Source organism: Hylaeus volcanicus, chromosome 5 (assembly GCF_026283585.1).
Source record: "Hylaeus volcanicus isolate JK05 chromosome 5, UHH_iyHylVolc1.0_haploid, whole genome shotgun sequence".
Lineage (NCBI taxonomy): Eukaryota > Metazoa > Arthropoda > Insecta > Hymenoptera > Colletidae > Hylaeus > Hylaeus volcanicus.
Genome location: NC_071980.1, coordinates 2,584,984 through 2,607,957, shown reverse-complemented (window position 1 = coordinate 2,607,957; position 22,974 = coordinate 2,584,984). Strand labels below are relative to the sequence as shown.

Sequence of the window (22,974 nt, the reverse complement as noted above, 5' to 3'; positions counted from 1 at the left end):
CTCATTAACGAGGCTTCTGCGATTAGATCGTTTAGATACACGAGATTGGAATAAACTTATCGATGTATTTTTTCCGTGTAGAAGGTAGTAACTAAAAATAGACATTTCTGGCGATTAATCAAATTTAAGTAGTTTCTTATGTACCAACATTATTTTTCTTTTTATTGATTTTATTATGATACTACATTTAGTTTTCAGTCCACGACGTTGCCCGTTCTCATAAAGATGACCTAAATAAACCCATTATGTATCGTTTATTGAAATTGATATCGAAGACTGTAATGATTCAGTGATTACCTATAATGGGACCAGCAATAACAAACTTAATGCTTCCGATGATCGAGATTCATATAACTGAACGATATACAACGAGAAAATACTCCACGCAGTTTCTTATGATTTTATACAATAACCCGAATATAAAATAACCATAGGTAATTATTTGCAGTAGCCAGTTAAAAATGAAAATATACAGTACTTTATTTATTTTAATCTGTACCAATATACATGGATTAATTACAGGACAAGAATACAGTAATTGCACTTGATAAGTACAAGTTGTATTACAAATATTGCTAAAGTATATAGGGACATAAGAGAGCTAGTGATTATTTAACTATGTTACTATTAACTATTCTTATTTCCATATATTGCATTTCTTTTTAGGATTCATAGGACTATCCAACGGACAATTGAAAGCCTTGGCGAAGTCCTCGGAATTGGAAACGGACCCTATTATTCGTAACGGGCCCAAGCTGTGCGAATCCCGTGCTGCTTTTTCCTTAATTGCTTCAGGACTGGTAGATTCGCACCACGCCTGTAAATATTACATTAATACATCAATAATGTATAAACGCGTAATAGATATTTAAACGCGTTAAATATGAACTTACGTTGGCAAGAGATAAAAAGAAAAGTTGGTCATTGGTGAAGTTCTCAAGTCCTGGTAACATGGGATCCGGTTTCGCGCATTCCCTTTGTCTTCGTTGGTAAGCTTTGAAGGCCACCTGCAGACCCATAGTGTCCGCGATATTTTCCATCTGAGTTTGTTTGCCGTAATCCTGTAACATAGAATGCAGATTCGCGCTATTGTATTACCGCGATACAGGCTGTATCATACAGCACGTGAATGTCAATCGAGAACAGACAGATATCTAGTGGAATAAGAGGACCATGGCCAGACAAGCCGTTCACTTATTCGTTTATCGATCGGAATAACACGTTGGTCGCCACCGTAACCCAGAAATGGATGACAGGACTTTTCATCGTGGAACTATGAATAGTTTCGAGACAAAATATTAACTTTGTAGAAATTTTCACGAGTTTTCACCTTTATTGGAATATTGGCTGTTCTATTTTCTACCACGCTGTATCTGTTAAATTGATCTATAAAACAGTCCGCCCTTTTATCGTACTCCTCTGCCATCTCGCGTAACCATTCCGTGTAAGCACCGTCTCTGTCGAACAAATGACCTAAAATCAATTAATATCGCAGTTAGTATTGTTGCCGTAGAGAAAAATTGAGGACTGTTTCACAGTTACTGACCACCGCTGTCGTATCCATGGTTTATTTCGTGACCCATGATGTACCCTATAAGACCAAAGTTTGTATACCTACGAAACGACAATACATGGTAAAATTATTAACGTTTTGTAAAATGGATTACAGAATTTCAATGGTTAATTCGTATTTACCATGGATGGTTGGGTGCGTAGAAAGGTCTCTGAAAATCAGCCGCTGTTACCTCTAAAATGGTAAATCATAGAACGTTTTGAACAATGCTAATGAAATAATAGATTTCAAAACTCACCGATAGCGTTTAAACTGGGCATGAAAAAGGCATTCACGAGCAAAGGATCTATGTCATATCTGTAAACGAATTTCTCTTTTGAGTGACTTAAAATGCATAATGAAATTGAAATCAAACTCATCTTACACTTACCGTCCGTTCACTTCTCCCGTGAACACGCTTCTTATGTTCTGCTGTTTTTTGTATCTCATGACACTCAAAACGTTTTCGAAATGCGATTGACTAATACTGAGCTAAAATTTTCAATTAACATATAGAAATTATAGGTTGGCAGATTCAACGTAACTAGAAAATAAAGTTAAGAGTAAAGAGTAAATTCTTACTCCTCGGAAATAATTTTTTACGACGGTGCTATTTCGATACCAAGGTGGATACCCAATCATCTTGACCATGTACACCAATTTGTCTAAAACGAAATCCCTGGTGCTATCGTCGAGCCAAGTTGCACCTTTGATCTGATATTCGACTTCCTTTTGGATGTCGTCGATCATGTCCAAGGCCTTAAATAATAACACGATCAACATATGTGGACGACAATGGATATATCAGCATCGAATCATTAATTTTTACATTAATTATACAGTCTTTACCGCTTTCATAGTTTCGTCAGGAAAATAGCGTTTCACATACTCGTAACCCAAATAGTTTTTCAGCTTTAAGTCTTCGATGCACACTTCTGATCTGAAAAAGCATATTTTCGTTGTTGCTTCGAAACAGGAATACCTTGAAAATATTACCTCGTAATCGTGTTATCCTCTCTGTCTTCCCAAGATGCGTACAAGTCCTCCATTTCCTTCGTAGTAGCTTTTATTAGTCTACTAAGGATGTTCCAATGAATGTAATTCACTGCATAAAATTATTCACACATTTCTTTATTCGTCGTTTACCATCGTAGACACTTAATCTTCTTACGTACCAATTGTCCTGCTGGGTGTATTATCCAACAACTTTTTTAAACTCTTCATGTAAAGGCTAGATGGAGCCGAGATATTTGTGTTGATATCAATTTCTATCCCCGCTGTAGCGGCCAAATCTTGCACCTTTTTCACCCAATTTATCTGAAAACGGCCGCTTACGAATGACATAATTCCGAATTAAACGATCGATAAACAGAAGAAAGTTTACCTTGCTGTTGCTCGTCTTGGATTTCAAATCGTCGTAGGATTTTTGGAACGGTCGAAGCTGAGTGGATCGTCCACGGTACTCCGCGTATATAATCTATAAGAATAAGCATTGCTGTGCCGTATCGGTTTATAAATAATTTCAATGTTTCCTTTTCTTAAAATAAAGTACGTCAAATACCTTTACGAAACTTATCTGGAACTTGATCAAGTCATCGATGTCTTTCTGGAGCCTCTCTTTTGGTATCGGGATACCTCTGGCTTTGGTAAGGGCTCTGGCAACATTTAATATGTACCCTGCGTATTTCTTCCTTAATTGTTCCCGTTCCCTTTCTTCCTCTGATTCACTATAACTGTCTCCGTCATCTGGAGACTCTTCGTCATCGTCACCGCTATCGCTACCATCTTCATCGTCTCCTTCATCACCGCTACCATCTTCATCGTCTCCTTCATCACCGCTACCGCTACCATCTTCATCGTCTCCTTCATCACCGCTACCATCTTCATCGTCTCCTTTATCACCGTTACCGCTACCACTTTCGTCATTCTTTTCGTCATCGTCACTATCGTTGACAGTTTCTTCGTTGCCTTCGTCATCGTTTTCTTCGTCGATGTAACTGCCATAATCTACGTCATCGATTATGATGATCTTCTCATCGATTCTCAGATTACTCTTCCCTATAGATTCGTCAACTGAAGACGTTGGTTTTCGTTTCAATAATGTTTTAACCTTGGGAGCAATGAATTTCTCCACACCACGGTACCGCTTCTGAACTTTTGCGTATATCGCAGCCCTCTTTGACCTCCTACTTTTCTTTTCGTCGTCACCTCGTTTAAGCATCTTTTTGGCTACTCGTTTTCTCGGCAGTTTCTTTTTATATTCATTATCCTCGTCTTCGACTTCGAGCTCTTCGCTGTCACGTTTCTCCTTGCTACCTCGTTCTTGACTGTCTTTTTCACCGTTGTCTTCATCGCTACTGTCCGCTTCGATCTCGTCGTAGCCCACGAGTTGGTATACTTTTGGCAGCAAATGCGGACTGCTCAGCTGTCGTATCAAATAATGCGAAGGAATGAAGATAAATGAAATAAAACCAATGTTTATTTTGGAAACTTACACGAAAGGACACTGTCCCATTTAGCCAATTAACTGGGTCGCTACTGAGATCGTGCAAACTGTTCAAACCTGTTAAAGAAGCGTAATAATCGTCCACCAGTTGCCATTTATACAAATCCTCGTTCCATTCGTCGTCTTCCATTATCATCGGCCAGCCACCTATTCTCCATAAGGTAAGCAAAAGTGGTTGGAGTCCCTTCTTTTCCAATTCATCTAGATTAATCGAAAAATTCATCGATGTTATCGGCAATGAAGATTTACTCGAATCTGTGGATCAATTGTATTACCTGTATTCAAGCAAGCCTTGTATGCTCGTTTGGAGAGTCTCATGGCCAAGAGGTCGTCAGGGCTTGAATCTTTTTCCATTATTTCTGTGATCATAGCAGAAAGTTTTATGAAACTTTCGGTAGAACTAACAGATAGGATTTTTTTGAATAGAAAATAGAAACATTTTAATAAACATTGTGTCTAAGAGTTAATAACCTAGGATACGTTTTTCCACGATCGTTTGAAGCATTATCAGTAGATTCCAAGAGGTTTCGTCTTTAGGACGAGGATTGTGCACTTTCCAATTTCCGCAAGCGTACTCGTAGAAATTATCGCAGGGGTCCAACGAGGTGTTCATGCCCTCCGATAACATGTTTGCTGTTGAACGTAAAGTAACGATTTTTGCGTCGAAAAATGTATCGATAATATAATTACTTTAATGTTATAATGACTGAATTGCATTGATAATCCAAGAATATTTCGCTTACCGAGTTGTATGCATTCCTTGGTGTCGCAAAGCGTTCGTTCTTCTTTAGCTTGTTTAATTACCGGTACTTGGTCTACGCCGGATAACCATTTTAAATCGCGAGGATTGTCGAGAATGGTGGAAGTAGTCCCAGTAATAACACCGAGGAAAGCTCTATGAAATTTATTAATCGACTCAGTTGACAAATCACTGAATGATGAACTATTTCACTGGTTGCATCATATTTACTTACATTATCCATACGATTCGAGACATTTCGGTAATACAATAAATAAAATGGTATAAAAGGTAAAATAGATCTACGCCTGTAGCACTCAGCCTTCCTGTTTGCAAAGTACGCGCCTCGGCGCAGCTGGTGATGATTTTATACGTACATTAGACGGAAAGACCCTGAAGTTGCTGAAGATACGTGCTGATAATACATATTTTTTGTATCAATACAGTAGTAGTACCGTGCATCCTCGTCTTATCCGCAAATATTAAAATCGCGCGCTTTTGGTATTTCACAGCAGTTTGCTCGTTAGCAAGATTTTGTTTTAAACGCAAGCACTTGATATAATAACGAGAAAACGACATGGAAATAAATATTTGCGAATCTAAAGTAAATAGGAAGCTTGGATGAAACGTGACTAATAGCATATCCTCTATGCCATAGAGGAAGTGAAGCATTTATCACATTTATAATTTTCGTAGTCGCGCCACTGAATACGTTGAGAGATAATGTTATTACATATGACATATCGTTTGTTACAGCATCGTTAATCGAGATGGAAAATATAAATATTACACCGTTCAAAAATTCTCATCGAGGCTTTCAAGTCATTCGTTCAGATTTTTATTACAGATAACAAAGCTATAGCTCTCTCTCTCCCAACCATGGAAATGTTTAGTTATTTTTCATTTTTCATTCGACATTCGAAATTTTTGTTTCCAGGTGAGAATTGCGCTCCTTCTTCGCTGTATCAGCATCCGGATGCACCTCACGTATCGCAGGTCAGTGAAACGGTAGCAATACGTCGTTAGATGCGCCAACATCTTAGCGAAAGGGCTGCGCAATCTTATTTTTTATCGCGGCCAGAATAACCCGAGCAAGTTGGCGCGAAGATGCAGTCCGATCTGAAAATATATTGCAGAAATGTACGATGTTAACAACGTTGCCGTCGCAAATAACGATGGTGTGTGTTGGCGACTGGATATCCGTGACAGGAGAGAGTAAATCCAAGCGGTAGCTGGTAGTTAGTCGATCGTGGATCGTTTCGATGCTGACACGAATAAGTGAAATGAAATTCATCGATGGCAGACCAGACGCTGCGTGTAATAACAGAACTATGCAGAAATCGAACACCTGACTCCAATCGGCAACATTTGCCATTCTTTGGAAAAAGGTTAACGACGTCTCCACCGACGAGGAACTTTAACCCCGGCTCGATTCCTGCCAATCGATCTGATGTACCTAAAACATTTCTATAATAAAAGATTTCTTAAAATAACTAATCGTGTACCAATCGTTAAAATCAAACCACTCATTATTTGAATATTTAATTGTAAAATTTTGGTCCTGTACGATTATAGGAAAATGCAGTAAGTAGTAAATAGTACAAGGAAATAAAATTAAACAGCTCTCGATCGAGATGCTGAAAGATTCTAATACATCATTTTCCTATAAATTGTCTGCTTTTCGCTGTTTTCCTTTGCGGGGGTGCGATACGTCGCGTAACAGCTCTTGCGAGATCTAAAGTTGTAATTGATTCCCTCCAAAATGAATCGCGTTTAATTTATTGTACAGTGGTAGCCATCTTTCAAAATACATTCGATTAATTTATACGTATATCGCCTTGCCTCACCAGGTGCGGCAATTTGCATGCGGTTTTAAATAGATTAACGCATTAAACGAAACATTCCCTCTTCGAACGATTGTAAATCTAAAAGTGAGGCAATGCAACGGGTAAGAGTGAGTAAAAGGTTCGTAAACGCAATCGTCATCCTAGAAGTGAAGCACGTGCGAGAATGAAAGTCCTTGTGGGAAACGGTATGCGTGAAGAGAGCAATGAAGAGGTATTATTAAAAGCCGATTCGCGTATCTCGTAATTTAAATTCCTCAAGATAAACGCGCTAGAATTAAAGGAATACGTAATTTAATTACGCAACAGGTAATTAGGATCATAGCCAATTTACCAATTAGTATCGTATTATTTGTAATTTTCTTCAAATAGATGTATTATAGAAACAGTTTATTTAGAAGGAAGGTTTCATCGTCCTCGGATGCTTTTTATTTTTAATTTGCTAAAGGACGCTTAATAAAGTAAAAATTTGACGAATACTGATAATGAAGCAGATAGTAAACTGGTTTCAAATAAACCGCCATCGTTTCTGATCCTGTACACTTGTGTTTAGCGTACGAGAGGTTAATTTTTTCTCCAACGTGTACAGAACAACAGAAGCCCTATTAATGTAGATTGTTTAATCTTAAAGATAATAAATTAATCAACAATATGTAATATTAGGATTGAAAATGTGTTCGTGATTTTACAAAAGTTCAATAGGTGATGATAGTTCATCGGTAAGGTTATGGTCGAGTTGCGTTGATATACTTTCACAATAATTTTAAGAGAAAATATTTATAATTTTTGTTCGAAAGCATATCGTTAAATATTACGTGAATTATTCAAAAGTTAAGTTAATATTCTATAGAAATTTATTAAATCTAGTCAATCGAAAATCGAGCATATAATGTATTTATTGTACGATGAATTTACACATCGAATTTTTGTCAAATATATGATGATAGAATGAATTTTAATAATGAATTAGTTACATAACAACGAGATATTAATTTATTCCGTGACAGCGAACTGTTTTAACGGCATCAAGGAAAAAGAAAGCAAAATCCATGTCGACTCTAACGCGCATGCGATTTATCAATAGTGGGGGGATCCTTCGCGAGAAAATATTCCATATTTTCGACCGTAGACAAATATCTACTCCTGCTGTAAAAGGAAAAACGATGGTAAGTTTTTACAATAAATTTAGAAAATAAATGTACCAAAAATATCTTCCACTCCATGAAGAATAGATTACTTAACTTCTCGTACTAAACACTTGTATTAAAAACAAAATTTGTACTGGATCGATCGAGTATAAGATTTTATAGCAATATGTTATTTTTTCAAGGGTAAATTGACTCAGGAGGAAAGGGAAAAAGACTTGAAACCATTATTGTCAAATGGTTGGTCAATTGAGTCAAATAGGGATGCCATTTACAAGGAGTTTTTGTTTAAAAACTTTAATCAGGTATGTTCTAGTTTAATTAAATTACTTCTGTTTGTTTTATATCATCGAGAATGTATTTCTTTCTTGTTTATGCGAATTTGTAGGCTTTTGGTTTTATGACAAGAGTGGCTCTGCAAGCAGAAAAAATGGACCATCATCCTGAATGGTTTAATGTTTATAATAAAGTAAACATTACTCTCTCTTCTCATGATGTAAATGGTTTATCAAAAAGAGACATTAAACTTGCTACATTTATAGACAAAACTACCACAACAGATGCAAATTGAAACTTGAATTATACAATATTGTATGTCTATAAGTCTTGGATTGAATCTTATGTACTCTGTATAACGACTGTTGAATTTTATAAAATCATGTTCTATTATGAAAACCACATTGACAATATAAAACATTGTACTTAAGTTTATTTTGTTTTACAATTTTAATAAATAAACGCCATTTGTTCAAATATACCAAATACATTTATTTTTCAAAATCTTATTTCAATAATTCAGTTTGATACTTGAAAGCAAATAATTTATTTTTGAATGCTTTACAAGAAGATGAATTACAAAGTCCTAAATGAATATATTAATAATCTATTGAAAATTAATCCAATTATTTCGAAGGTTGAGCAGTAGAGGTTTGTGAAGGTGGGGGTTCCTTGCCAATTGCCCAAGCATCCTTAATAGCCCTTGCAACTCCAGGTCCATTATGTATAAGCATAAATAGTCCAGCAAGTGTAGCAGCCGAAAGTAATAACAGTGATACATGCAAAATCTTTGGTAGTAATGGTCCAACAACACTGGGTCTTGCATAATCTACAATAATAGCCTCCAAACCCCTATTGGACAATAGACACATTATGATAAATTAGATAACAGTTAGAACCACCATCTATAATGTAATAATGAAAACTAAATACTTACCAATGTGTATGCATTACAACTAATACAGACATTAGGCCATCAAGAACTGCACTTTCCGTTAATAAAGCAGCAGGAATTACAATTGGAAGTGATGCTGCTGCAATTCTTTCTAATACCCACATACGTACGTGATCACCTGCCGGTGTAGTTGCTTTGCGACTTTGTTGCATGCCAATAGTTGTAGTTATCGGTATCTGAAAAATAAATATGCACAAATAAATTATATATTACACAAAAATTAATAGAAGATACACAACTGTATGTAGGGAAATTTGAGAAACACTGATCAAAAGAAAATAGTATTACAAAATTATTACCTTTGCCAGAAAACGATTGCTTCCACATTTTGTTACAGTAGAATTTAAACATTGAGTAATACCAGCAAAACTTGTTGATGTTCTACTAAATTGTGGTGCTTTGCAAGAGTTTGAAAAAAGGCTAGTTTTGGAAAGAGATTCTACAAACAGATATAGTACACTTTCTATTAGAATGTCATTCTTAATTAATTCTATGTTTTAATTGCACCTTACCTAACTGTCTAACATTACGAAAGATGTTGACACCCACTCTTTCAAAAATCATTTTGTCAAATACTGAATATAAAATCTCTCAAAATTGGCACTCAGTCTATGAAAGAGGAATAGAATTTTTCTGAATCCCGTGACAATCAATTTTTAGAATAATAGTCACATACAGGTAAAAATACGACTGAGATGAACCACGGACTAGTTTTACAGAGACGAAACTTTTGTTGGGAACCTTTGAAGTTCTCTATATTTTCAGATTAGATATGTACTTTTACTTTCGACCTATCGAACTTGTTTGATAACTTTAGGAATAATATAAATAGTGTGCATGTATTTATTGAAAAATAAGTTGAGATATTAAATTTTATAGGAATCTATCATTGGTTTAGGACTGATGGCGGCATCGGTGGCAAAATGCCCAAGTTTATAGTGAAAATAGTTTGTATCTTCTCTGTAAGATGGCGCCATCAAAATATTTTAATCAATTATTTTTCATTTTCTTATAAATGCATAATTAATACGATTCTTTGCTTTATAACATTACAATTGATTACTTTAATATATTATTTAAACAGTTCAATAAGCTTAACAGCAGGAATTATCAACCCTGAAGTTAGTGGCGCCATCTAGAATCAACAGTGGACACTATTTTCACTACAAACTTGGGCGTTTCGCCACCAATGGCGCCACTAGTATTAAAAGCTGCTCACTGAGCGGCTTAGTAAGCGTTGACAATTCTGAACGCACCCACTGTGTACTGTTAACCTTACAAAATCACGCCGGTTACTTTGAAAATCTGAATGTATAAATTACATCATTTTAAATAAATAATATTGTACTGGTTTAAGTGAAAGAATAGTTTTGTTACACTTTTATTAAATAATTAAGTATACAGCAATGTCCGAAAGTAAAAGTGTCGATGCCAAAGACAGTAAATCTGAGCAAAAATCTGCAAACTCAAATGCACGTGACGAAGATCAAAAAGATTCCAGAAAAGACAGGCGGTTCAACAAAGATTTTAGAAAAAATCGAGGATCACACCATGGTGGTAAGATTTAGGAATAGTTCAGAATAATTACTTTATAAAAACATAACCAATTCACTGGTTTTTAACATTATATTTTAAAGGATACCGAAATAATAATTTTGGCAGAAAACCTTTCAAACGTACCTGGTCAGACGTGCAAAAAGGTGAAAAAAGGACGAAGATGGAAGTTGGAAGTCGACTGAAAGAATGTGATGTTGGAATTACAGAATTTATAGGAGAGAAAGGATTTTTTGGAATAATTAAAGAAAGGTATTCAGATTTCCATGTTAATGAAATTGCCCTTGATGGGCAGATTGCAAAGCTGACAAATCAAGTTATCCTACCTAAGGTAGAAGAAAATAACAGTTTGGAACTCTTGAAGAACACAATATCTGATACAATATGGAATGAGTTACAGAAATTGAAAGATCCAGAAGTATCTTCTATAGAAATAGATGTAACCACTTTAAGTAAGGAAGATAGGAGAACAATTCATGTAATTGCTAGCAAAATAACAAATGTTATTAGTCAAACAATAGCTAAAGAAGAGAAGAAAATTATAGTGATCATACGAAATAAAAAAGATAATTCTGTGGATAATCCTATCGGTATGTATACAAATTATTATAAATACTAAATTTGCTTACCTATGTTAATATAACATTTTCTTCTATCAGGTCCATTCTCTCAGATTTTCCGGAAAGATAACCGGGTAGATTGGAAGAAGCTTGGTGGTGAATACTGTTATTTTGTATTGCACAAAGTAAATATGGATACAATGGATGCATTAAATCAATTGGCTAAGCATACACGTATGAAGTCAAATTATTTTACCTATGCTGGAACAAAAGATCGTAGAGCTTGGACTACTCAGTGGGTTAGTGTGAAAAAAGTGGAACCATCGGATATATTGAGAGCAGCAAAAAATGTACGTGGTGCATATGTGGGAAACTTTAAGTTTGTTAAAGAACCTTTGAAACTAGGCATGCTCAATGGCAATCGCTTTAGGATAGCTTTGAGAAATGCAAATGGAACAGATGATCAGATTGAAGAAACAATGGTTTCTTTGAGAGACAATGGGTTCATAAATTATTATGGTCTACAGAGGTTTGGTACCATAGCTGCTATTCCAACTTATGCAATAGGGAAAGCTTTGCTACAGGGTAATTATTTTTCAACTTTTCAGACACATTTTATTTTGTATAAGATTCATTAAGATTTATTTCAAATTTATTAATTATAGGTAAGTGGACGGAAGCGATTGAATTGATTTTGAAACCCCGCGATGGAGAACAAGATAGAGATTTAGCAGAAGCTAGGAAGGTATATGAATCAACTAAAAATGCACATACTGCATATAAACTGATTAAAGGATCCGACAAAATAGAAGCTTCACTTTTAAAAGGTATTTGTTCAGCAGGGAGTACGAATCCTCAGGGTGCGTTAGATTCGATACCCAGGAATATTCGGCTAATGTACATTCACTCGTATCAAAGTTACGTATGGAACTACATGGTATCTAAAAGAATAAAAGAATTTGGGAGGAAACCTATAGTAGGAGACTTAGTATATGAAGACAATATAAAACAAAATGATAACGATATCGAGGATTTTATTTACGATAATGATACCGAAGTTACGATAAAAAACAATAGCGAACCTAGCGAAAAAAAAAGTAAATTCGAAAGTGAAGTAAGCACAGATATTCCAAAAGTAGAGGAAAAACCTACAGAACACACAGAATCAACAATTACAGCAATTAAAGAAGTAACAGATGCTACAGAGTGCTGTATAAAAATAGATGACAATACTGAACAAAGTAATGATACTAATAAGAAGGATGAATTTGAAGATGTACGAAATCTTCCTACAGTAAAGATTCTTAAAGAAGAAGACTTGCCAAATTATACTTTGGCGGATGTGTTGATGCCTCAAGTTGGCTGGAAAGTTATATATCCACCTTATGCGAAACCCTGGTTTGACGAGTTTTTAGCAAAGGATGGTTTGACTACAGACCTTAGACAAAAGAATAAGTAAGTTGATTTCGAGAGAATGTTGTGTATATTATATTGGTATAATCGTAGCTTTCACTCTATATAATGTTTCTTTTATTTCAGGAAATATAGTTTAGGTGGTGCTTATAGAAAAATGCTGCAAGTACCTATGGATGTATCTTGGAAAATCATGCATTACAAAGACAAATACAGCAATCTTATTATGTGCGATATTGGAGAGATGCGGAAGTTGACGCCTCCAAAAGATGAACCAGGTATAATTTTTTTTACATAATATATTTATATTTTTATATAAGAAATTTTTGAATTTTCAGAGGGACAATATAAAGCTCTAATTGTTGAAATGTCCTTGAAAGCTTCTACATACGCGACAATGGCATTGCGTGAAATTTTGAAATCTGATACTTCTCCGGAAGTACAAGCTGCCCAATTTGCCGCATGTGTTACAGAGGCTGAGAAGTCAGACACCTCAAAAAGTGTTACAGAAAATGAAAATGCATGTTCTCGAAATAATAACAAAAACGTAGACGATGAAAGGGGTTCAACAGTTCAGGAAATGGAATCAAATGATTCGAATAAAACTGAAACTGGCGAACAAGACGACAAAATAGACGTATCCGATGCAATGTGAAATGGTGTTATTTACCATTTCAAGTAAATAAAATGTCCTATTTGATATTAAAATAAGTATTATTTAATACAAATAACATTTTTTTTTTTAAGAAATATATTACTTTTATTTTCTTTAAATACTTACTGAAAATAAGTAATCCAAAAGTTTTAAGTAAAGAATAAGATGAACTAACCTTTGGCATTCACAACCGATTCCTAATTCGTTTACAAAAAATATAAATATTAAGATTACATGGAAATCCTTTCATCCCCAAATTAAGTAAGTGCATTTAATATGCAATATATCCGCAATAAGTAGTTGCAAGAATGTTATTAAAAATTTATCCGTTTCCACGGGGGATGAAATGAAATCGCCGTCTAGCGGTGAACGCATCAAACTCATCTTTCAACCAGCGGCAAACCATTCAAAGTTTGTCTAATGGATTCTTTGTTCTTTTATTAATTAAAAGAACGCAACAATATTTCTATCATTCACGCGTTTGCATAATGCGTGAAAACTTGGGAATCGTTCCACGATGATAATGCACTAATGCATACAGCTTAACTCGGAGTATTATCGCGTGTGGTCGATGAAGGAGCGATTTGTAATGATTCCGTGGAGACTTGAATAGCGTTAATATCCTCTCAGGTGACAAACGAGGGAGTGACGCTGCGGGACGTCCGACGTCTCGATGCCATACGACAAATTATCTCACCTCCGGTCGAATACCGTGAAAAATTGTCAATATCGTGACGAAGCGTTACTCTTGATCGACGAAAACGTACCGTTCCAGGGGGGTAATTAAGTGTCACTCTGGTTTAAATGATGTCTCCCGTGATGTAGCATCCTTTGACATTAAACGTTAACAAATATCATTTTTATTTACACTGCGGTAAAATCACGATTGCATTTTACTGTAAATAAATATCCACAGCAACTATTTAAAGTTGCCACCGTGTTGAATGTTAAACAAACGAATTCACAGGAAATATGGTTTTGCGTGTGCATGACTTTTACTTTATACGGAAATACGGTACCATCGTTACATCCTTGGTACCGGTTGACACTGTTAAGGTAATGGAATGCTATTAACCACGTTGCCTTCGCGTGCATTAAAAATTTGTATCTTACACTTTTTTGACAGGATTATTTTTTGCAAAGCGTGTTTAGCACTTGCCATCTTTTTTTTTCGATGTGCATTAAACGAGGAAGGTCTTCAGCAGTTGCCAGGATGATCAGCATTATCAAAGAATATACGAAACTCCGCCCTTCGCGAGAAATACCGCCCCCGTCATGCGCTATCGTCCTCGTCGTCACTTTCAAGCTCACCTGTAATCTCCTCGCATAATCGGTTCGGGGTAGTGAGCATCTGATTCGTACTTCTTCTTCACATCTGGACGAAGTGCGGGAAATTTGATCGTTGGTGTATTTTGTGATATCGTTTGCTCTGAAAGCATTGGAAACATTTGTAATGTCTGGTAAGCGACTAATTATTGAGTTGTAGTAAAGGGTTTTCTAAAAGGGACTTTAAAATTTAATTTTCGTGCGCTTATACTTTTAATATGCAGTATGGAGTGTCGTGCAAGACGTGCCTCTAGATTTAAGTTGTCGTGGCTCTGAAAGAAAAATAAGTCTGATGACCACCCCGAAGTTTCAAAGGTGTCTGCTTTGTCAGACGTGCGGCAAAAACTTTGACAGGCCTTCGTTGCTCAAGAGGCACCTGCGAACACACACAGGTCGGTAAGGTTAATTTAAAAAGTGTCTATTGATAATTATGACGTGCAATTAACAGGTGAAAAGCCACACGGTTGCGTCGTGTGTGGTAAAATGTTTAGTACGAGTAGCTCCCTGAATACACACGTCAGGATTCATACTGGAGAACGGCCACACGAGTGTCCTATTTGTGGGAAACGGTTCACTGCTTCCTCGAATTTGTATTATCATCGAATGACTCACTACAAGGTCCTTTTATTACATGATTAATATTAACGCGTGTGAGATCATTTATTGTAATTTGAAGCTTTAAATTAAAGTTTATACCTCGCCCAGTCAGCCCGTAGTTTTAGTTGCCTATTTCCAGGGGCATCTTTCCCGCGCCTACTAGATGGCAACCGGTACTACAGACTGACTGGCAGGTTGCGTTATCTAGGAGCAACTATTCAAAGCACAATTAATTGGATGTTAATTTAACTGGAAATACTGATCGAAAAACATACGTATACAGGAAAAACCACATAAATGCAACGTGTGTGGTCGCTCCTTTCCAACCCCTGGCGATCTGAGGGCTCATGGTTATTCCCACACTGGTAACTGGCCGATGAGATGCACGGTCTGCAATCGTGGATTCTGTAAACCTGCAGCTTTGCATCATCATATGCAATTACACACTGGTAATCAGTACCTCTGATTAGATACTTTGCAATCCTTTGAATAACATTGAATTCTTGAATTCTCTTCTTTTTAGGAGATCGGCCATATCGCTGTGACATATGCAAAAAGCAGTTTTCCATGATTAGCAACTTACGATCTCACGAACGATCTCACACTATCTCGATCCAAAGTGTCGTCAATCGTGCAAACATGGAAGGTAATAGAACATCTACGAACGCAATTGGTTTTGAGAATGCAAGCAGAAATTATTTACAATTACCTCCAGCCTATTCGTGGACTTCTTGGCTACCTCTGATAGGGAATAATAATCAATAACGTAAGACAGAATTACATACTTTATTCCTTCCATTGAACTTTTTAATTAAACAACAGTCGGTCTTATTCGCCCTAAGAAAACGCGAGGATACAATGCAAGGGTTAAATAAATAAAAAAAGAAATTTAATCATTTCGAAGGCGATGTAACTTGCGAGTAGTTTTTCTCGGATGTAAAAATATAAAATCCTTTTATATCCTTTTCCTACGTATTCTAGTTATAAAAGCAGAAGCTAATGGTACCAAAACGATGGTCCATTGAAATCATTTAGCTTATACGATCGTGGTGTTTGGTCTAAGATCGGTGTGTCCTGGAATTTCATCTTTCTGCTGCTTGGTACATACTCCAGCTCTACCAGCACCAACTCATTTTCACCTGATCGCAAGTATGGTGCAGGGACATATAAAGTTACTTGGGGTCCGACTAGTGGCCAGTATCGACCAAGATTCCTGCCATTCACGAAAGCTACTCCTTTGCCCCAGCCAATAGTGTTTAAGTACGTGTCCATCGGTTCGCCAGAAACAGTGAACTTTCCACGCAATACCACTGGTCCACGACGAAGAGTTCCGTTCTCCAGCGTGATCGTCGGGTAATTGTCGTTTAGGGTGATGCTATCCAGAGAGAACCCTGTCATTGTCCAACCACGAAGCGGCGTGTTGTTCAGAGTTACGTTCCAGATCCCCTATTAAAAAATGTTTATTTAGAAATTACCACGAGACAGAGCGTGGACCATACCGATTAACCAACCTTAAAGTCGCGAAGTCCACTCCCATAGTTCACTCGTCCTTGATTTTCTACCAGTAGCTTTAAATCCTTTTGGTAGGGCTTCTCTATGCTTATGTCGTATATATTGTTAGTGCGACTGAAGGTTCCAACTAAGTGGTCACCCACGTAGACCAGCGCTCTGTCCCGAGGTGTCGCACGTAGAGTAGCTGGATCCGAGGAACTGGTCACCAAGTTAGTCTCGTACAACGCTAACCAATGAGGGAGATCGAGAGCCTCGAACGTCAAGGGATCCGATGCGTGTGTAACGATCGTTGCAAATTTCTCTCGACCCTTCGTATCGAACAGATTCAAGACTGGCGACAAGTATACCGAACCGTAACTGCCTTTTGGAGACACCGTCGGTAGGGATATGTTGGGCATGAGCAGATACTGTAAACACGAAGGTTAGACGATAAAGAGGCACGAGGGATAGATTGTTAGGTCTCAAGGTCTAAAGTTATAGGTCCAAGGTCTTAGAGTTATTACCGAGTCGATTACCGATCTGTAGTTTCGGTTGCCTACTATCAGGGGCATTTTTCTGTGCCTAATTTCTATTTGAATGAAAAACAAAGTTGTTAAGTCCCTTCTGAAGAACCGTTTAGAATCGGATACGAAATGTTACGATATCGTACCTTAGCGATAACGTCTCTGATTAGGAAGTACTTCGGAGTTGGATCGCCAGCTTCTGTTAACGGGGCGTCATAGTCGTAGGATGTTAACTGCGGCTGATATACGTTCCCAACAATATTGGCACCTATCAAATTATTTCATTTATTCTTGCAAATCGCAAATATTGAAGTTCTCGTGAAGCAGTAATAGTTTTTGAAAAAAAAAAAAAAAAAAAAAAAACTTGTACTAACCTGAAGTATAACCGAAGTTTGTGCCACCGAAAAACATGTACATATTAACAGAAGCACCCAAAGACAGCATTTCGTCCAGGGTTTTCGTAACTGCGCTGGCTTGCACTCTTTGAAACGGTTGTTGCCAGGACGACAACCATCCAGGGTAAAACTCAGAATTTACAAACGGACCCTGGAGGAAACACGTCATCGATGTAGTGACACTTTGTACTTTTAGATAGCTGAGGTTTACTGCTTGCGATAAAGCATATAATACAACAATTACGCGACACTTTTTTAGTGTTTGCCAAGCAAAGCTTACGATTTGTGATAACGCATTAGTAGTACTAACAGAGCATACTACGGAAATTACAAATGGCTCAGATTGCTCGTATATTTAATCGTGCGATGTTATTTAGGCGGGTTGATAACTTTTCTTCGACAATGTGTGCACTCGAACAATTGCACATTCTGATACAACGTGTTATTTTGAAAGATGATATTTACCTTTGGTTGATACAAGCGCATTGTTTCGAAACTTTTCGTTACGTTAGAGCCAGCTCCGAAATCAACGGTAGCATAAGCTCCAGTCACGGATCCGCAACGAACCATGCTCGCGCTGTTTCCATCTGTCGTGTATAAAAGAGCTTTCGCTTCAATCTTCTCATTCATGAACTCTCGCAGTCTGTTCATGTACGCAGTGTCGCAGGCGTAGCTTCCGTATTCGTTTTCCACCTGAAACAGCGTTTTGGAATTAATAATTATCGCCGTTTACTGGTTGTTCCTTTCACGTGGAATCTGGCAATTTTTGTTCGTACCTGAACCATAATTATAGGACCTCCATTGCCCCTGAGGTAAGGATTGACTTTTTCGAACACCTTCGTTAAGTATCTTTCCACGAAGCTCATGTAACCTGCGTAAAAGTACTTGGAATTATTTAAAGAGAAGTTTGATAAACAAAGTATAAAACTCGTATTATTTTCCATCGTTTGCAATGAACGGTTAGAAGTTAAAAATAATTTCTAGTTAAGCGTCGTTAGAAGTTCTTACGTGGATCATTTGTACGTAATCTTATATCCGGTATGCTTGTCAGTAACCAGTATGGAAGACCTCCCTAAAGATAAAGTAGAATGGAAAAATGAACACATAAGATTACGGAAAATGTAGGAGATAGTCGTGACACCTAACTAAATATTTAGAGTTGATAACATAGTTAATAGATTAATACGCGACACTTGGATAAACATTATCGCACTTACGAAGTCTCTTTCGGCGCAGATGTAAGGACCTGGTCTCAAAAGAACCATCAGACCTTCTTCTTGAGCGATGCTCAAAAATTCGGTTAAGTCTGCGTCACCCGACCAGTGCCATACATCCGGTCTTGGTTCGTGCAAACTCCATTCCACGTAACTGATAGAAAAAATATTAGATATATATTACGAAGATAATAGAATTAAATTGCGTTTAAAATGAAAGTAAGAAATAAAGTACTCGATGTCTTCGTGAAATATTTCAACAAAGCGACACTTCGATGACTTTGAAGTTTGAAATTCGACTCACGTGGAAACGGCGTTCAACCCAGCCGCTCTCATTTTCCTCAAACGATCCCTCCAGTAACGTCTCGGGGCTCGAAAATAGTGAAAACTGCCGGACACATATCGGAACGGTTCCCCATCGAGTAAAAATTGATTGTTCTCGTAATCGACTCCGAAACTGAAATTCTTCGGAGCGTTCTGAAATCGCAAGATTAGAATGAAGCAGATCTTGGATTTTCTGAGAGGGGCTTTAGAAGAATTTGGAATTGAACAAACATGATTTTTCGTACTAATTTTTCCGAGTACTTACATCGTTCACGTGGACATTCACTACCTCTCCCATCGCGCCGGTCACGGCCAAGGTCAGCAGAAGCGACCACATCCTCCTTGTCCTGAAAACTACAGTGTCCTCTTGTCGAAAAAGTGGAACACCTATCCACTGGTGGACAACTTGTATCGCGAATCTGTTCAACCTTCCTCGATTTGATCTGTCGATGGTCTGTTAAAGTTCACCGACTGAGAAGATACCGCGCGGAGAGATCAATTGTAGTTCGAAGAACTCTGATAGCATATGGTTGGAAAAATTCATGTACTAATCAGTATCGTCCGAATTCGATAACAGATTTGCAAACATTTGCACAAGTGCCAATCGTATCGCAGTCTAATTAGAGATTAATTTAATTTTTATGTAGACCCAAACAATGGACAACTTCGTACTCGTCGATCGTTTGATGAATATTGCAGCTTGAATTAATTGGATGGCGTATCTTATACGAAACGAATGTAGGTTGAGCGAATGACAATGAAGTTGATCTGTCAAGACGTTCTTTTATTATTCATCGAGTGTTGCACAGGCGAAGGTTTTTGACCTAATTCTGTCATCTTCTGAATACGAAAGAATCTTACGCTGTACAGAAACGCATAAAATTCTGGGTGTAATGATGAAACGTTCGCTGCGATAACGGTGGCCTAATCTTCAACATAGAAGCTACTCTTCTTTGGGACGTATTTTCCTTTTAGTAATTATCGTGCAATATGGAATACTCTTTTAATGTTCACTTATTTCGTGTATTTAATCACTTCGGTTGTCTACGCAGTGTCCATGTAATTTATTGTTATTCGTTTCACCAGAATGTCGTGTACCTTTGACTTTCATTGTTGGCGAGAGATGACCCGGTGAGGTCGAAAACGTTAGGCTGACAATAGCGAACGCATAAAAAGGCTTGGCAGATCAAATCGAATTGTGCTCTTACAAATATACAACCCGAAAGTTTTATCTGTTCGAACGAATGACTCGATCGCGAATAAATTGTCGTATTTACTCGTCATCCATTATTCGAATGTAATTTTGCCTGCTCGTCGATTCTGATCCGATCGAGGACAGGTCGAGGTCTCGCTGGTCGTCGCTGAACGTGTCACGGGCACTATACCGACTGACCCACGGCTTCTGGATGACTGTCGAGCAACCGAGCCGGTAGTAGCCAGCCAAGCGTTACGCGAACATATTCCGTTACGCGGTTAGAGTGACCAGCGATGGGAACGAGGATACAAGTCGTATTGCGAATCCCAACTCGACAATAAGAAGTCGAATAAGAATACAACTGGCAGAGCGTGAGATGGTCTAGTCGAGAAAAGCATCGATTGCCTAATTTCGAATTGCCGTGCTCCATTTTTCGTTTAGACTCCTACCATACACTTGCGAAAGTATTTTTTTATTTTATCTAAGCCTCTACGAATCTTATATCCGAGGGTTAACACAAAAAATCTTTCTTCTTATTTGTGCATTATGTTTCGAATGTCTACAGCATCTTTTTTTTTTTAATGTATAGATTAGATTCTTTCACAAATTTACATAAGCGAGAAGACTTTTTATTAACGTAATTCGCGGGGAGTAGCAGTAATCTTCGCGAGACACGTTCGATCCCATCACTGGTTTCATTGAATGTTGTCGAACTCTTAGCATAAGTACAAGCCTATCGGCCAAGGCAGCGAGTGGGGAGGATTCCCCTTAATAAGACACTTGGAGGATGTTCTTCCAACTCGATTCTTTCGTTGAACGAAGAACAACCATAATTACCTACATGCAAGCATAAATGGTGTTAGAGGAGGTGTGTCAGTTACAAAGAGTTTTTTAAACGGAGCTCTAAGATCGCTTAAACGACGTTATATCAATCTGATATATTCCATATCATCTGTATTTGATTAAAAGAACGATAAACTGAAACGTGAAAGTTTCTCATGATTAAGAGTAGTCGAAAAGTCTTGTGCTATTTTGCAATTTAGGGTACGAATTCCGTTGTTTAAAGTTCCAGAGGATTATCCACCAATTTGTGTACGTGATTGGCGACAGATTACAGTCACTGGTGATCAAACTTCCTATTCTGTAGCACGAATGGATGTTATAAACGTCAATGTCAGAGCAATAGACACGGCAGAGGAGATCTAACGTTAGATAATATGTACTTTGTGCATGGACGACGATATTTTATATTAATAATAATAAAGCAGTAAAATAATTCTTCGATCAAATCGGATCGTTTGTTTGCGACTTGAAGAATTATTTTATCATTTTTCACGCAAGGAAAATTCAAGCTGAAGTTGTGTCAACTAATAATAGCTTATCGCTAACCCTCCCTTATCGAAATTTATTCGAATGAGATATTTTGTTTGCTAGAATTAATGCACGAATATGTAAACGATAACAGTAACATTCGTCTGATTAAAAATCAGAGAGCTTTGTTTTTATGCGATCGATTAAATTAAACTTTGAACTACATTAATTAATCGATGATATCTTGAATTTCAATATCATTACGATTAAAAATTAACAACTGATAAAGATCCGTTTAATTTGATTGACTGATTAATTAAAAAGATTTTAAAGTTTTGATAATGTATGTTTTTATATGCTGTGCTGTAGTCGGTAAAGTAAAAAACTGTTTTCTAGTATACAATGGCTCCATCTAGCATCTAGAATACGAACTATTTCACGACAAACTTGGGAGTTTTTCCGCCGAAGGCGCTGATCAAGGGTTTAATTTTAAAAGTAGTTAAAAAATAATTTAAATTTTCTAAGAAATCAACAATATTTTTCGCATTCTTTTATAATGAATTTGTATCATATACATACTGATACATATTATAAACAGTAATGACTTCATAGGAACGACATTAATATTATCATATAAAAGTATTAATTTATATTTAAATATTTATATGATACAATGACACTTCAATATCATACGATATTGAATAATATTTATTCATTAGTTGGTTTTTGTCATTTAGACGATCGGAATAGAATAATACTTACACCTCGAAGAACTTGACGAACTTGACAAATATGTTTCTGAAATTCTTATAATTGCTGCATTTATTTTATCCTTATTAATTTAGGTTGTACAATATACTACAATTAATACTATATTTACATATATTATGTTCCCTACACAAGGTTCTCTTCAATTGGTTCTTCTGGAACAACATTGACTGGAACTGCAGTAGTTGCTTTAACTGATTCTATGCTCTCCGAGACAATAGTGTTGAATAATAAACTAGTCTCAAAACTTCCGTCTGGAGTAGTTGTGTTTGGGACTTCTGTTGATACTGTTGTATCCTCTGAAATCTGTCCATCTCCGCCTGAACTTGTTAGAGTAGGTTCCTGAAGTATTGGACCAAGTACCACTGAACCATTAGTTTTAGGTTCTGCAGGTTGACTAATGTTTAACTTAGATGGCTTAGTTTCATCGATAGATGATTCTCCATTGTTGGACGAGTTACTTGCTGTAGGTGTAGTACTTGTATTAATTGGAGAACTGTCACTGTCATCAGGATCTGATTGAGACTCTGCATCTTCTGCTTCACTTCCCTGTCCACTTGTCAGAGCCGGTTCCACATCCAGTGGAGTTGACTTGGATGATTCATCATCATTAGATTCTATAAGTTCACT

General features: G+C 36.9%; 7 protein-coding genes across 12 annotated transcripts in view; 3 read left to right on the top strand and 4 right to left on the bottom strand.

Moving 5' to 3' along the window:
• Positions 1-462: 462 nt before the first annotated feature.
• On the bottom strand, positions 463-7,966 carry LOC128876354 (endothelin-converting enzyme homolog). Of its 3 annotated transcripts, none has more exons than XM_054122661.1 (19): positions 7,844-7,966; positions 5,033-5,916; positions 4,802-4,953; positions 4,530-4,691; positions 4,334-4,417; positions 4,048-4,259; positions 3,114-3,977; positions 2,937-3,029; positions 2,728-2,869; positions 2,549-2,657; positions 2,402-2,492; positions 2,135-2,311; positions 1,944-2,044; positions 1,812-1,870; positions 1,696-1,747; positions 1,547-1,614; positions 1,331-1,473; positions 894-1,061; positions 463-817 (listed from the first exon to the last, which is right to left on the bottom strand). In XM_054122661.1, the coding sequence occupies exons 2-19, from the start codon at positions 5,053-5,055 to the stop codon at positions 638-640; spliced, it is 2,880 nt and encodes a 959-aa protein (XP_053978636.1). In that variant the 5' UTR covers positions 5,056-5,916; positions 7,844-7,966; the 3' UTR covers positions 463-637. The 3 variants fall into 3 exon arrangements, with proteins under 3 accessions (XP_053978636.1, XP_053978634.1, XP_053978635.1); XM_054122659.1 differs by having other exon boundaries at positions 5,033-6,264; positions 7,844-7,864; XM_054122660.1 differs by lacking the exon at positions 7,844-7,966 and having other exon boundaries at positions 5,033-6,305.
• LOC128876360 (probable pterin-4-alpha-carbinolamine dehydratase) lies at positions 7,171-8,541 on the top strand. The gene is made up of 4 exons (XM_054122670.1): positions 7,171-7,360; positions 7,649-7,807; positions 7,972-8,091; positions 8,175-8,541. The coding sequence occupies exons 2-4, from the start codon at positions 7,691-7,693 to the stop codon at positions 8,355-8,357; spliced, it is 420 nt and encodes a 139-aa protein (XP_053978645.1). The 5' UTR covers positions 7,171-7,360; positions 7,649-7,690; the 3' UTR covers positions 8,358-8,541.
• A 44-nt stretch (positions 8,542-8,585) lies between these two features.
• On the bottom strand, positions 8,586-9,783 carry LOC128876359 (succinate dehydrogenase [ubiquinone] cytochrome b small subunit, mitochondrial). Its single transcript, XM_054122668.1, has 4 exons — positions 9,530-9,783; positions 9,317-9,456; positions 9,000-9,193; positions 8,586-8,914 (listed from the first exon to the last, which is right to left on the bottom strand). Exons 1-4 carry the CDS (start codon positions 9,579-9,581, stop codon positions 8,689-8,691), a joined length of 612 nt encoding a protein of 203 aa, XP_053978643.1. The 5' UTR covers positions 9,582-9,783; the 3' UTR covers positions 8,586-8,688.
• An 83-nt stretch (positions 9,784-9,866) lies between these two features.
• Positions 9,867-13,331, top strand: LOC128876355 (pseudouridylate synthase 7 homolog). The gene is made up of 6 exons (XM_054122662.1): positions 9,867-10,574; positions 10,655-11,161; positions 11,231-11,716; positions 11,797-12,586; positions 12,671-12,822; positions 12,883-13,331. The coding sequence occupies exons 1-6, from the start codon at positions 10,424-10,426 to the stop codon at positions 13,197-13,199; spliced, it is 2,403 nt and encodes an 800-aa protein (XP_053978637.1). The 5' UTR covers positions 9,867-10,423; the 3' UTR covers positions 13,200-13,331.
• A 1,189-nt stretch (positions 13,332-14,520) lies between these two features.
• LOC128876358 (zinc finger protein 239-like) lies at positions 14,521-15,887 on the top strand. The gene is made up of 5 exons (XM_054122667.1): positions 14,521-14,659; positions 14,750-14,917; positions 14,974-15,143; positions 15,406-15,571; positions 15,646-15,887. The coding sequence occupies exons 1-5, from the start codon at positions 14,653-14,655 to the stop codon at positions 15,885-15,887; spliced, it is 753 nt and encodes a 250-aa protein (XP_053978642.1). The 5' UTR covers positions 14,521-14,652.
• Positions 15,888-15,889: 2 nt separating this feature from the next.
• Positions 15,890-20,483, bottom strand: LOC128876356 (beta-galactosidase). Of its 4 annotated transcripts, none has more exons than XM_054122664.1 (11): positions 20,348-20,483; positions 19,336-19,586; positions 19,051-19,223; positions 18,750-18,900; positions 18,541-18,604; positions 18,309-18,403; positions 17,998-18,225; positions 17,512-17,683; positions 17,284-17,405; positions 16,634-17,041; positions 15,890-16,568 (listed from the first exon to the last, which is right to left on the bottom strand). In XM_054122664.1, exons 2-11 carry the CDS (start codon positions 19,405-19,407, stop codon positions 16,119-16,121), a joined length of 1,935 nt encoding a protein of 644 aa, XP_053978639.1. In that variant the 5' UTR covers positions 19,408-19,586; positions 20,348-20,483; the 3' UTR covers positions 15,890-16,118. The 4 variants fall into 4 exon arrangements, with proteins under 4 accessions (XP_053978639.1, XP_053978638.1, XP_053978640.1 ...); XM_054122663.1 differs by having other exon boundaries at positions 20,169-20,476; XM_054122665.1 differs by having other exon boundaries at positions 19,336-19,541; positions 20,348-20,467.
• A 1,888-nt stretch (positions 20,484-22,371) lies between these two features.
• The window catches only part of LOC128877143 (dentin sialophosphoprotein-like), a 3,076-nt gene continuing 2,473 nt past the window's right edge, over positions 22,372-22,974 (bottom strand). Inside the window, exon 5 of the mRNA XM_054124190.1 lies at positions 22,372-22,974. Coding sequence (XP_053980165.1) covers positions 22,471-22,974 — 504 coding nt within the window. The 3' untranslated portion in view covers positions 22,372-22,470.